The sequence below is a fragment of the Acanthochromis polyacanthus genome, chromosome 9, assembly GCF_021347895.1.
Source record: "Acanthochromis polyacanthus isolate Apoly-LR-REF ecotype Palm Island chromosome 9, KAUST_Apoly_ChrSc, whole genome shotgun sequence".
In the NCBI taxonomy this organism is placed as follows: Eukaryota; Metazoa; Chordata; class Actinopteri; family Pomacentridae; genus Acanthochromis; species Acanthochromis polyacanthus.
In genome coordinates this window covers 30,392,027-30,406,453 of record NC_067121.1, presented here as the reverse complement: position 1 = coordinate 30,406,453, position 14,427 = coordinate 30,392,027, and the positions used below count along the sequence as shown (strand labels likewise).

Below are 14,427 nucleotides of genomic sequence, written 5' to 3'. Positions count from 1 at the left end.
TTGACTTTTTTTTCTGTGAGAAGATACAACAGGAAACCAGTCTACTCACAGTCATGACACCCAACGAGACAGTGTTTTTGAGGGCACACAAACCAAACAAAAAGGTTGGTAACCACTGATTTATTCTTTTAAAAGGAATTGTATATTGGTTAATTTGTTTTTTGCTTAATATCCTAATTTGTAAAACAACTGGGTTGCCAGAAATGTAGTGCAAAGTCGAGTATATTTCTGCTAAATCAAGTGAAGTATAAAGCAGGATGCAATGCAAGCAACGTCCCTCAACAACTTTAAGTTTTTTGTAGTATAGATTCATCTGTGTCTGTCCATGTCACATATGTTTTATGTTGTTGAGATGACGATAGATAAAGAAGACCGCAGAGACAGGACGTGCTTAAGTCTGGCTTTCTTTTTACTGTGTGTTCTTGCTCTAACTTCATTACAGGTGACATACCAGTAATACATGTGGTAGCGCTCCTAGCGGAGACTATTATAACTACACATGACATCTCCTTTTTTTTTTTTAAACTTAATGAAACATACTTTCAAACCAAACACTTATTGTCTAAAGTGAAACAATGTAAACAACATTTTTTTTTTTCAGCATGTCTTAGTTGACGTTTACTATAAGTATCTTTTAGGTGTTTTTATCACCCTGCCATAGCGAGATGTTTTAGCTGCTGGACCCTCGTTATTTGGTGTAAAAGTCTGTGACGTCGCAGCTGGAACAGTGTTACTGTCTTCTGTGTGTCTGACTTCAGCAGTAGATGTTTCAGAGTCTATAAGGTCACCTTCAGCTGCTTCTTCCTTGCACTTAAGCAAATGTCGCCTATTTCTCCTGAAGACACCGCCTTGAGGTGTGCGAACGACATAAGAGCGTGGCAGGTTGTGGCCACTTTGAACAACTGCTGGTTGCCATGTTGTGCCAACTCTGACTCGAATCGCTTCTCCTTGGTCCAATCCAGGAAGGTGCTTTGCTCCTCGGTCGTAGTAGTGCTTTTGTTTCTCTTGTCTTTTCTTAAGTTTTGTATGAATGTCTTTGTGTAACTCAGGTTGAAGTAATTGAGCGCTCGTTGGTAGTTTGGTTTTCAGACGTCTACCCATTAGTAGTTGAGCAGGTGACAGCTTCACTCCATCCAGTGGTGCGTTTCTGTATTCAAGAAGTGCAATGTATGGGTCACCTTGACATTCCCTTGCCTTTTTGAGCAGATTCTTCACCGACTGAATAGCTCTTTCACTTTGTCCATTAGATTGTGGGAAACCAGGACTCGAAGTGATGTGTCTAAACTCCCAGGTTTCTGCGAAATGTGCAAACTCTTTACTTGCAAATTGGGGTCCATTATCAGACATCAATGAATCTGGGATTCCATGACGAGCGAACATGGACTTGAGAGCGGTGATCACTTGTTTGCTTGATGCCTGTGGGAGTCTTGCTATTTCTGGATATTTTGAATAGTAATCCACACATATCAAATATTCGTCCTGATCAAAATGAAACAAATCTAGTCCAACTTTTGCCCATGCTCTGTCTGGTATTTCATGACACATAAGTGGTTCTTTGACATTGTTACGCTTGTATGAGTTGCAGACAGAACATTTCATTACAGTGTCCTCAATTTGCTTTGACATCCCTGGCCAATATAGGATATCTCTCGCTCTTTCTTTACACTTGACGATGCCCAAATGAGCTTCGTGTATCTTTAATAGCATCTCAGCTTGCATGCTTTGAGGAACAATCAACTTGTCGTTTTTAAACAACAGTCCTTCAGAGTATGTGATTTCTTCTTTGAAAGTCCAGTATTTTCTTATTTCAGGGATAACATGTTTTATGTTTTCCGGCCATCCTGACATGACTGCATTTTTCACTTGCTGCAGCTCATTGTCATCTGCTGTCGCTCTTTTGAACTGTGCCAATTTATCTTCAGAGATAGGGAGGTTAGTTGAAAGGGCGTTTATTTCTAGTTCCTCCTCCAACACTTCTGTTTGCTCATTTAGAAATGCTCTGCTGAGTGTGTCGGCAATGTACAAGTCTTTTCCGGGTTTGTAAGACACCTGTAGGTTAAAGGATTGAAGTCTCATTAGCATCCTTTGTAGTCTTGGTGGGGCTTTGTGTAGTCCTTTTTTGAACACAGCCTCCAATGGCTTATGATCAGACTCCACATTGACTTGCTTTCCATGCAAGTATTGCTTGAACTTTTCACATCCATAAACGATTGCCAGAAGCTCTTTTTCTATTTGAGCATATCTCTTTTGCGTGTCTGTTAGTGCTCTAGAACCGTAAGCAACTGGCTGCCCTTCTTGCAATAATGCAGCTCCTAAGCCTTCTGAGCTTGCATCTACGGATAGAGTCACTTCTTTGTTAATGTCATAGTACTTCAAAACAGGTGTATTGCATACAAGAGTCTTTAGCTTTTCAAAACTTTGAACCTGTTGAGATTCCCAATGCCATGCAACTTCCTCTTCTAATAGCTTCCTGAGGGGAGCACTCACCTCCGACAAATTGGGAATGAACTTTGCCAAGTACTGCACCATGCCAAGAAATCTCATCAGCGCAGCTTTGTCCTGTGGCTGATGCATGTCTGTGATAGCTCTTATTTTGCTTGGATCAGGCTTGAGACCGTCCGCAGTCAGTATATGTCCAATATACTGGATTTCTGTCAGTCCGATTTTGCATTTGTCTTTGTTCAGTTTTAAGTTTATGCTTCTCACTCTGTCAAGAAGCGCTTTCAGTCTTTTATTGTGCTGTTCTTTGTTTTCTCCCCATACTAGAATGTCATCCATAACATTCACAACTCCTTCCAAGTCCTCTAGCCGCTGAGCAATGTATTTTTGAAACACCTCAGGCGCAGAAGAGACACCAAAGGGGAGCCGCTTGAACCTATAACGACCAAATGGCGTGTTAAATGTGCACAACTTAGAACTGTCTTCGTCCAGCTGTATCTGCCAGAATCCATGGTTGGCGTCCAGGACTGAGAAGAACTTTGCATTTGGCATTTCTGCGACTACTTCCTCCACTGTCCGAAGTGGGTAATGTTCTCTTTTAATGGCGTTGTTGAGGTCTTGAGGATCAATGCAAATCCTGAGTTTCTTATTGGGCCTTTGAACAGTTACCATACTGTTAACCCAGTCTGTGGGCTCTGTTTGCTTTTCCACAACTCCGAGCTGCTCCATCCTTTCTAGCTCAGTTTTGATTTGGTCTTTCAGTGCTATTGGAACTTTTCTCGGTGGATGAATAACTGGTGACACTTCTGGGTCAATCTTGATATGGTGTAGTCCAGGTACACACCCTAATCCTGTAAAGACATCTTTGTATTCTGTGAAAATGTCGGTATCAATGACTTTCTCGATATTGTAAAGTCTTTTTATCAGTCCCATTTTTGCACAAGAACCTCCTCCCAGTATTGCTGGTAAGTTTGACTCTATTATGTGAAACTCAAGTTGATGATTTTCACATTTGTATTCACATTGGAGTAATGCCTTACCCAATGGCTCCACCTTGTGTCGAGAGTAGGTCACCAACTTGAAACTTGACTTCTGTAGTGCGTGCTTTGGGGCCACTTGATTTAGTAATGATAGTGGTAGCACGTTGCAATCAGCACCGGTATCCAGCCTGAATGTAACCTTTTGACCATTTATTTTCAGCACTTCTTTCCACTTTTCATCATCTTTGTTTGACTTTTTGCCATTTCTTTTCCTGTTTGACTGTACTGCTCCAATAAACAGCTCATTTTGCTCCTGTTCAATCTCATTTACAGTTCTTTCAGTGTTTCTCTGATATTTTCTGGGCTTTTTAGACCTGCATACACGGGCGTAGTGGTTTTTACGTGAACAGAGCTTACATGTTTGGCCATATGCGGGGCACTTACCAAACTCGTGTTTGTTTCCACATTTACCACAGTCTTTGTTCTCGTTAGCTTTAGCCTTTTTTTGGAGTTTAGCTTTAGCAAGTTTATTGACCGCGATGTCACTCTCTTCATTTAGCACTTTCATGTGACTTTGTGTGGCTTCGTTTGCTCTGCAGATGTCAACAGCTTTAGTTAATGTGAGGTCTGGCTCTCTTAGTAGTCTAGCTCTGACATGTGCGTTATCCACGCCGCACACAATACGATCTCTGATAAGGGAATCAGTTAACAGTCCGAACTCGCAATCCTTTGCTTTATTTTTCAGATCTGTCACGTATGCGTCGATGCTTTCGTTTTTACCTTGAGCCCTTGTGAAGAACATGTGTCTGAGATATGTGATGTTCTTTCTTGGTTCGCAGTATGCACGAAACTTCTCTTTTAGCACTTCTATGTCTTCCTCTTCTTCATCATCAAAGACCATTGTATTAAATACCTTTATCGCTTCGTCTCCGGCCACATGTAGAAAAGTAGCGCATTGTACTTTTTGTGACTTCTCCGAGATACCGCTAGCAATGAGGTACAACTCGAACTTCTGGATCCACGTTTTCCAGTTCTCCGCCAGATTTCCTTGGTGGCTTTAGTTGCTCCATCGTTCACTTCTGACACCATGTCACATATGTTTTATGTTGTTGAGATGACGATAGATAAAGAAGACCGCAGAGACAGGACGTGCTTAAGTCTGGCTTTCTTTTTACTGTGTGTTCTTGCTCTAACTTCATTACAGGTGACATACCAGTAATACATGTGGTAGCGCTCCTAGCGGAGACTATTATAACTACACATGACAGTCCACACCCAGTCTTACTTTGAAAACAACACACAGATGAATCTTTAATTAAATAACCCTAACCTTATATCAGAAAGCTACACAAAATTTCAGTCAACATTGTGCTCTATAGCTTGACATTGTGGAGAAAGCAGAAGGGTTGCGATCTTTCACCATCACTGTAGAACAAATCTGCAGCCACATGAGGGAGCCACAAACAGCATGACCTCAGCAAGCTGTTAGTGAAAGTGTGACTCACACACGGTGCTTCCAGAGGGAACTACAAGCAATTGCAGAGAAACTGGGGTCAGTGAAGCTTTTTCCTCACCTCTGCGTTTAGTGGTTTTGAGGTCATTCCTGAAGGATGTTGACAAATCTAGTAAATATTCAATTCGAGATTCCTTTATTTCACAATATCACCGTGAAAAAAGACTAACGGGTACATGCGACACTGTATCCAATAACAATTCTCGAGAATGTTTATGCTAAAATGCATTAAACAAACTCCTTTATTAGGTTTCTACGCCACCTTTGCAAGCTGTCTGGTGCTTAGTTCTAATTATTCTGATGTTGACTTGAACCTCAAGCCGAGTAACCGTGGTTGGACCTGTAAGTGCCCACCACAGCGACAGAAGTGAAAGTAGAGGTCAGAATTTATCTGGTCGCTAGTAAAAGAAGCATGATCACACCTGTTTGCCCTAATTTCACAGCACCTCCATCTGTCCAGCTCCCGCAGGTCTGTCCTTCACTGTCAACAGCAGTCTGCCCACGGCCTGCTCTATGTGAGATAATCTCTGGGTTTAGCTGGAGCAAGAATCCACCTTAATGTCTGCTAAGCTCTTACCGTCCTTGAGGTAGATCACTGTAAACAAGTGGAGACAAAAGACAGTACTAGTGAGATATTTTTTAATTGGTGCATATCTTTAAGGCTGCAGAGGTGGGAAATGTTGGGACTACTTACAGCTGAAAGTATCGCACATAAACGAGTGCATCTGTGTTTTATTGGCTATTACTTTTGCAAAAAAGTTGCTCAGAAATGCCATTAGAAGGTTCAGTCCCCCCCCCCCCCCAACCAGCACTCATAGACATTGAGACTATTTTAATTTTCATTTCATTCCATTCATGGTTCATTCTTTCAGAGAAATCAAATGTCACAGTGTGGTGAAATAATGTTTTTCTGTCATCACTGTAGCTGTTGATTTCTGCTCAGATCTCTCCCTTGGCAGTAGTGCTGAGATGCTGCAGAGCCTGAGGAGGGATTTGAAGCTGATTTAAGCAAAGGAGGCGCAAGGATAACACTGGTTATCGCCTTATCAGCTAAAAGTTGAACTTGCCAATTTGCGGCCGCCTCGGAGCACAGCCTGGCCTGCAGTCAGCGTCCTGATAGGGATTAATGCAACTGATATTTTTGAGGTTTTACTCCAGAGTCCTCAGGAGCAGCGTTTTTTCTGTGGTTATAAATAGCCCAGAGAACATGCGTAACATGACACAATTTGGGGCATTCTCTGACGCTGGTGCTACAAATGTGTTTCAAGCCTGAAGACTGCAACACTAATGACAAACAATGCATATTCATAGTCAGAGAAACACGCATTTTAAAAGACATGATTTAATTTATTCACATGATTCAAGATTCAAGGAAATTTATGCTTTACATCTGACCTTTCTATTATAGCAATTCCTCTCATTTTATATTTACAAGTACATGTATCATATATTTATATCATATTAACATTAACTGTAAAAACTCAACTCTGCCCAAGATCTGGAAATTTAAAAGCTTCAACAAATAATTACCTTGAGACAAGTAAAGAAGAATTACAAGAATTTTCTTTGAGCTATTGTCCAAGTCTCTAGACTCGGCTCAAATACCAAAACAGTGGATTTTTTTTCAGCATCTGGCTAGTTTGAGTTATTTACACTCAGCTCAAACTAAGAAAAGAGGCCTGAATTATTGCAGGGTTTCAGGGTCATGGACAGCGCAAACTGCGCATTCCTGGTACAGGAATTTATTGCCCAATTCCTCTAAGTTTTCCTCCTTCACGTGCAGCAATGAGCTGCTATTTCTGCACTCATCTGTACATCCCAGGGCTAGAGTCTCCATTTCTCACAAGTTGAGCCTCATAGCACCAACTGTTGAGTGACTAAGTCAAGAGATGTTTGGTATTCTTCATTTTCTTTACAATAATACTACATTTTAAATTACATATATCTTTCCCTTTCTCCCTGTGCACAGATATAGATATAGTTCTTTATTTACAATACATACAATTGCAACAAATGCTTTTAAAAGCTTTTATAAAACTAAAGTGTTGTTCAGAACGATAACCACCTGGATGTAAATGCAGTGTAATTGTGAGGTATAGGATCACAGTGTTTAATTAAACACTACAGTTATCTCTTCCATATGTAGATTAAAAAGCACTTTTCATTGCAGAAACTGTGTGGCCTTCTGATGGCATCAATAAACGGCATGAAAGTGCTGTCCAAATCTACAATTACACAGTTCACTAGAACTGAACCATTTCAAGGTCTAGAAAATAATTCAAATTTCTACACGTACAGTCCTGAATGCAACAACGTTGCTTCAGTGGATAATACTGCAAACACTTTCAATTTCTTAATTCAGACAGTTTTTGATAAAGTAAAATAGTATTTCAGGTTTAATGACCTTTAACTTACTCTCCTAGCACTAGCGTCATAATGAAAGCTTTTAAAACCTATGACTACCTGTCATTTATGGTCAACATGGTTGCAAGTCTACAACATTAGATATCTTCGAGAGAAGCTTTGAACCACAGAGATGATGCTCCGAACATCTTTGCAGCTTTCATATTGTATTGAACTTTTCCTCAAGAGCAGTTGATCTCTAAACAATGAGCATCCTTACAAGAGAGGGCTGGTACATCTTTCTCAACAAAGATGTTCGCCTCTCACGTAACATGATTCTTTTTTTTGCATGTGTTACTTTACATGTGACTGAGAAAATGAAAGTGAACGTTATTGCTAGTGTTTCAAACGTGGCTGCTCACAGCAATATGCACGTGCCAGACTTCTTTTCATCATCCAAACCTCCTCCACCCTCTTTCCTGTTGGGATCATTGAGCTCGTCAAACAGTCCAGTCTCAATCATCTCCTGCTGCCACGGGATGGGCACAGCACCGGTGCCGAACTCCTTAAAGAACTTGTCATCCTTGGCATCGAACTCGATGCCCTTGATCTCAGAGAACTCTGCTATGTCACCGGTGTCCTTGGCATAGACGACGTTGGGCTTGGGGACCCATGGAGGATCCACCAGCCCAGCCTCCAGCCGGGGAAAGTTGATGGACTTGAACCACTCGTGCTTCCTGGGATCCTCCATGTTGTTTCTAAAGAAAAGGCAAAAAAACACTTCTCCATCAGAGGTACTTAACTGTAGTAGCTACACCAGGACGCTTGCAAATTTCTCCCCAATAACTAACCATTTGGTAGTGTCCTAAAACATCTGATACTAACTTCAAACACAAATGAAATAAATGTGAATTTCTGCAGCTAAATATCAACCCATAGCTATGAGAGACAGAAGACCCTCTTACTTCATGCCCAGTCGCTCCTCAATTTTTTTCTTGAGGAACTGCTGGATGATATCTTTGGTGGGTGCATCAAAGCACTTGTGCTCCCACTTTGGCTCCTCATTGAGAATACGGCGCTGTACCTCCTCCTTCTCCACCTTCTCCTTTTTGCTTTCGGGGCCTTTGAACGGTGTGTAGCCGGCCACCATCTCATAGATACTGCAGCCAAGGGCCCACCAGTCCACTGATGTCCTGTACGGAGTTTTGCTCAGGATCTCAGGAGCCATGTAGGCTCCGGTACCAGCCTGGACGAGGGGGAGGAGAAGTGGGAGTAGGACAATGGATATATTAACAGTAGTAGTGATATTAGTGAGTATTAGATACAACTATGCATGATTACATAAAGTACTTATCAGAAAGCATGACATGTTTGTATGACTGGACACTTTTGAGAAACTTGAACTCAGTGCATGCACAGTTCACCTCACTCCTCAGAAGAAGCAGGGAATTCAAAATCATGATCAAGTCTTTTAACTTTCACCTTTAGCTCTGTTCCCCACTTTCTTCCTGCTCTTCTGCTCCACTACACACTCCGCCTCTCCCTTCCTTTCCGTTCATGACCTGATCTGCAGCCTCGGACCAGGGCTTTAATCCTAATGCTAAGTCTACTACCTGTCAAGTGTTATGTGTGTCTGCACACTGACAGAGTTGTCCAGCCTCTTACATAAGGCTTGGCCATTTCTGGATTCTTCAGCCACCAGCAGAAATACATCCAGACGACATGTAGCTCTGATGCACAGCTGAAGCACATACGCAGCAAACTGGCACAGAGCTGGATTACAGAATGCACTTTCCTTTCATAGTTACTTAAAATAGTAACATCGAACAGACGCTTACTATGAGTTCAGAGCGCTCCTATTTATGTGTTTTACTGATACTGGGACCGGTGTGTGGAGTTGGCATGTGCTCCATGCATCTCCACCCACAGTTCTAAGACGTGCAGGTTAATTGGCAGCTCTAAATTGTTGCCTGTTACGTGTCAGCCCTGTGACTGAATGACAACCTGTCCATAGGATACCCTCCCTCTCAGCTGGGATAAGCTCCGGCCATCTGTGACCCTCAAAGCATAGCTAATTGATGGATGGCTTTTCAATTTCTGCTGTTAAACTCGTTAGCATGAGCGATTGATTGTAATCACTACAAACTTCTGGTGCTTCTAACTCTGACCTGTGCTTTAACTAGTGTTACTCCACCACAGATCCACAAATGTGCTTAGATGGACCCCTCTGACTGATTAGTGAAGGCATGATACTAGAATACCATTAACCAAATTCAAGCAGGGTTGAATGCACGTTCAAATGTCCCAATACCTACTACAAAGACACCCAGCATGCAAATCTATTGAACTACACTTGAGCTTCTCCTGATCTATACATGTATCAACATCCAGGTTACAAAATTAACACCAAATCTTACCTAATTTTAGATCATCTTCGGGATTAACTTCTAGACGTTTATTATCCATGATTAAGTTACCTTGTTTGTAAACTACCATATGTAAACATATTATGTTTAAGTTTTACCTGGATCTGTCAATCTAATCAGGGACAGACTTGTGTAATGCCCACTAAGAGGATTAGAGAACCAAAGCCAGCCTTGCCTGTAGGAGGTTAGCCCAGTCACTTTGGCTGGCTGAGGAGCATCAGAGTGCTGGATAATGAGCTTACTGGACTTTCATAGAGCCGAGAGCTTTACTCTTTGCTCCTGCAAGAAAGTTCTGTGGAAATTCTTCATATTTTTCAGATCTAGAGGCTATTACAGTTGGCCTATAATGTACCATAGGTATAACAAGGAAGGAAATTAGGAGTCTTCTATTGGTCATTTTATAAGATTGTAGTCTTTAAAGTACAGATTTTTGTATGATTTCTTTTTCATTTTTGAAACTCATTGATAAATCTGACAGACTAATTGTGAAATTCTGTTGCACTGAAAACTCTACGTGTTTGTCAATTGATCCTCAGTGCATGCAGTCAGTGTGGTGCAACATGATGAACTCTTTAATAATAACTGCTATCTGTGTGACTTTTTGCAAAGAAAAAGAAGAATTACAGGCTATAGTTTTTATAAAGTGTTGCAGGAAGAAACTCCAGTAGAGTTAGCAGAAACTAGAGGGGCACTCAGAGAGTGTAGATCTCTGTCAACGTTAATTGTCTGCTCTTTTACAATGTGCAATTTTGCAACTTAAAATAGATCTCCACAAAGACTGAATATGCACTTTATTTGCACATGCACCACCTCTCCATCAAGTTTCATTAAAAATTAGCTTGGTAGTTTTCACATAATGTTGCTGAGAGACACACAAGCACTAATGAAAATATCACCTCCTTGACAGAGGTAATAACTAAATCTCTGCAGTGAAATACCTTCTTACAACTTAGCAACTGCTACTCTAACGAGGCTTCAAAGGTCACTAACGTAGCCCCTGCACAAAATGTTGGCCTATAAATGGACAAGCTATAATCTGACTGCTAAAGGATCCTGAGAGTTATATAATGGAGTCAGAGACTCTATTGCACAGATCTTTAGGCAATCCAGTAATCCCTGTCCGGATTTAAAGTAAAAACCCCACCAAGATTGACAGGCTGTCCAGAACTGGAGATCAATTTTTAACTCCTTCTTCCTTTAACTGAACACAGACAGGGTGGAGATGTAGGTATAGGTACCACCCAACAAAAAGTGTCCCTATTGGACTTTTTTAGGTTGTGTGTGTGGTCTTAAGATGATAAACTGACTAAACCAACAGAATCATGGTTAGAGTCTTGCCTGCCCTTTAGTGTATGCAACATCACAGACTTTGAGGCCTTAAGGATCGCCATTTTATTCATGATGCAAAGTTTTCTTGCTAAATCCCCTCATGTTAACAGATTCCTAATGCTGCACATGGTGTTCCTGATTGTGATTCAGATGTGAAAAAAATACCATTTGCCATTGCAAGTAGAATACCTTTGTTATACTGTACATCTACTCACCATCTGGGTGACAGTCTTGTCTGGAGTGATCTCTATGGCCAGACCCAAATCGGAAAGTCGACATTGGCCTTGGCTGTCCAGCAACACATTCTCCGGCTTCATATCACGATATACAATATCCATGGCGTGCAGATGGAGAATGCCAGTGGTGATCTGCGCTGTGTAGTGGATAATGCGCTTCATCTCAATGCCTTTGTCCACACCCTTGCCATCATAGCCTATGTTGTAAATGTGGTACTTGAGGTCTCCTCCATTCATCAGGGTCATGACAAGGCACAGGTGGGTCTTGGTGTCATAAGCGTAGGCCAAGTTGACCAGAAACAGGCTGTTGACCTTCTCTAAGATCTTCTTCTCCAGCAGGGCCATCTTCTCACCGCCCTTCTTCTTCAGTCGCTTTTTGCACAACTTCTTGCAGGCATACATCTGGCCTGTGTTCTTGACCTGAACAGCACATACCTGGACAAAGAGAATACATATTAAAAATGAGGGCTTCTTTATGACAAATATACAGTTGATTTTTTTATTCATTTCAATTTATTTTTAGATGGAAGCTAAGTATGGCCTTCTGGTACCAGATTGACAGACAGACATTTAGGTCTGAGCTACACTAAGAAAAGGCTAAGATCTCACTAGTTCTCTGTAATTGCACAGAAATTCCTGTCTGTGAACAATTTAAAAATGTATAACGAGTCCCTACTTCAGTATTATCCCAGTATTTCCAACAAAATGGATGTGTGATGCTTTAAATCCTAAATCCATGGTAGCAGATATTCACAATGTCATTATGGACACAATCAAAAAAAAAATCTTTGTTTAAACCAACTGATAGAGTTTTGGTTGTTGTTTTCTCTTGACTCTCCAAACTCTGATATAAAAGCACTAGGCAAGAACACTGGTTCAGGAAGGCAGTCCAGTTTGATAATTGCCAATTTGCTAATTGTCTCACTCACATCTTTAACTAAATATTTTACGACATGTTATTCCTTTCTCTATAGATAGAACAAAATATTTCCGTTGAATACACAATGATGCATTAGCCGTTTAAACAAAAAAAGATTGTCCAGTGTGGCTATTTAGATTCATTGTTTAAATGTCACCACAGTATATGCAGATTGATTGTTGCCAGTTGACCAGAAACAGGCTGTTAACCAGATACTGATTACATTATAGCAACAACATCCAAAGTTGTTTGAATGAACACGATAGCTAGCAAGACAGACGTCTAAATCTTTCTATACAATCATGTTGCTAAGAACTTGACTCAGAAAACAGGTTCCTCAGGGATCAACTGTAGGTCCTCTGTATTTGCACCTGATGCTATTAGCCTAAGCCATGACAGCATGCCATTGTTACTTAGATTTTCTTCAGATATCCCCTATCAATGTCAACAACGTATTTCATTCACAAAAGCCTCTGTTGTTATTTTCTGTCCCTGAAATCACCACACATATTGCAGTCAATATGCAGTCTTTAAAAGCCTCTTAAAACAGATGACTTTGAAACAATCTTCTGGTGAATCATTTTGCTTTCTTAGTTGGTGATTTGTATATTTTTATGTTCTGCATGAAGAGGTATGACTGTCTGGCACATGTCTGTATAGACAGCTTAAGACAATATAAATCTTTGCGATTATATTTTTTTATGCTTCAAAACAAATACATGTCTATATCTTAAGGTTTCCCAAAGAACTGAACAGACACTGCATTTTATCTAATCTGAGGAAACTCCTGCAACTAAAGTCAATGTTGAAAGATTAATTGTTAAAAGCACATCTTTCAAAAGAGTTTTTTTACAAGTATATGTTGCTGCATTGGCACACTTACCTCTCCAAAGCCTCCTTTTCCCAGAGTTCTGAACTCGTAGAAATATTTGTCACTGATGGGTTGTTTCTCATACTCTTTCCACTGGAGGAATTTATCAAAGAATGGGCTGGCCTGGTAGTCTGTGAAGGGTTTGTCTTTCAGGTATTCTCTTACACCATCCTGGACCTTGCTTTTCATCACCTCTTCAAAGTTGGCATCTGTGACTGACTTGCATTTCTCCAGAGACTCTCCAGTAAGAAAGGACATGAAGTTCTTGGAGTCGGGCTTGCAGTACTTGTTCATGATGGCTGTGCGTGCCTTGTCTTTCGATGGACCTTCAGCCAGATCCCAGTCATAAAACTCATCCAGGAAATCAGCAGCAAGCTTAAAATCTGCATTACTTGCAAGGAACTCACGGAAAAACTTTTTGCCAACAGGCTGCCGTTCACAAATTGACGTAAAGTCCTTTTCGATGGAACTTCGTACTGCAGCACATTGTTCAGGCTTGGGGAGAGACAAGCTCCGACGGCGCTTTTTCATCTCCTTGTCATCACCACCCTGGGCTTTTAGGTAGGCCGTGTTGGCCACCAGGTTATCCAGTCCCCCCATGTCACACATCTTGGCGGCTGTATGTGGTCTTTCCCCCCTAAGTGACTGGGTTCTTCAGCAGCTGCCCACGGATACCCTCTTACTTTAAAAATGTGTGTGTGCAATTCGCTTCAAAGCCAGCGTGCAAATGAGCTCCTTCACCCAACCTACCTGCAAACCTAAGACACACTGACACACCCAGTAATTACTCATTTAGAATTAAATACCAGGGAGGGATTTTGGCTTAAGGATCTTTGTGTGGTCTATTCAAGGATGCTGTGCACAGAAAGGGAATCGTAAGCGGGCTCTGCCTTAAGAGGCTTTGTAGCCCTCTATATTTGTTCATGGTGTTCAGCAGTCTAACTGGTGGTTCAGTGGGTTCTGTTGACTATGCATTAAATGGTGTGGTACTAAAAGATCAAAAATCAATGAGACATTCTCTGGAAAGAGGGAGACAGCATTAAGAAAAAAAAAAGCCTGTGGTTGTTGGGGTTTCTTTTTATGAGCATTGTGAGAACATGGAGAGAGGCAGTAATGTTTGGTATTTACATAAAATTGTGAATAAGTACTAATGGGGTTATACAGGTGTTTCTTAAGTATTCATTCTTAGATTTTAGAAAAATGTTTTGATGGGTCATATGCAAATTTTTAAACATTTATTTAAAATACACATCACTAGTTGCACATTAAGTGTTGTTTGGGGATACGTGGGAATCACAAAAAAAATGTTCAATGTTTTGCATATTGAAAAGTAATGCATGTATATTATTGGCTGCATGAGTTATAAAGCAT

At 40.9% G+C, this 14,427-nt stretch overlaps 1 protein-coding gene across 1 annotated transcript; it reads right to left on the bottom strand.

Annotated features, from left to right (window-relative positions):
- Window positions 1–6,254: 6,254 nt before the first annotated feature.
- On the bottom strand, window positions 6,255–14,358 carry grk7a (G protein-coupled receptor kinase 7a). The gene is made up of 4 exons (XM_022213804.2): window positions 13,069–14,358; window positions 11,246–11,701; window positions 8,241–8,521; window positions 6,255–8,033 (listed from the first exon to the last, which is right to left on the bottom strand). The coding sequence occupies exons 1-4, from the start codon at window positions 13,663–13,665 to the stop codon at window positions 7,694–7,696; spliced, it is 1,674 nt and encodes a 557-aa protein (XP_022069496.1). The 5' UTR covers window positions 13,666–14,358; the 3' UTR covers window positions 6,255–7,693.
- Window positions 14,359–14,427: the final 69 nt, after the last annotated feature.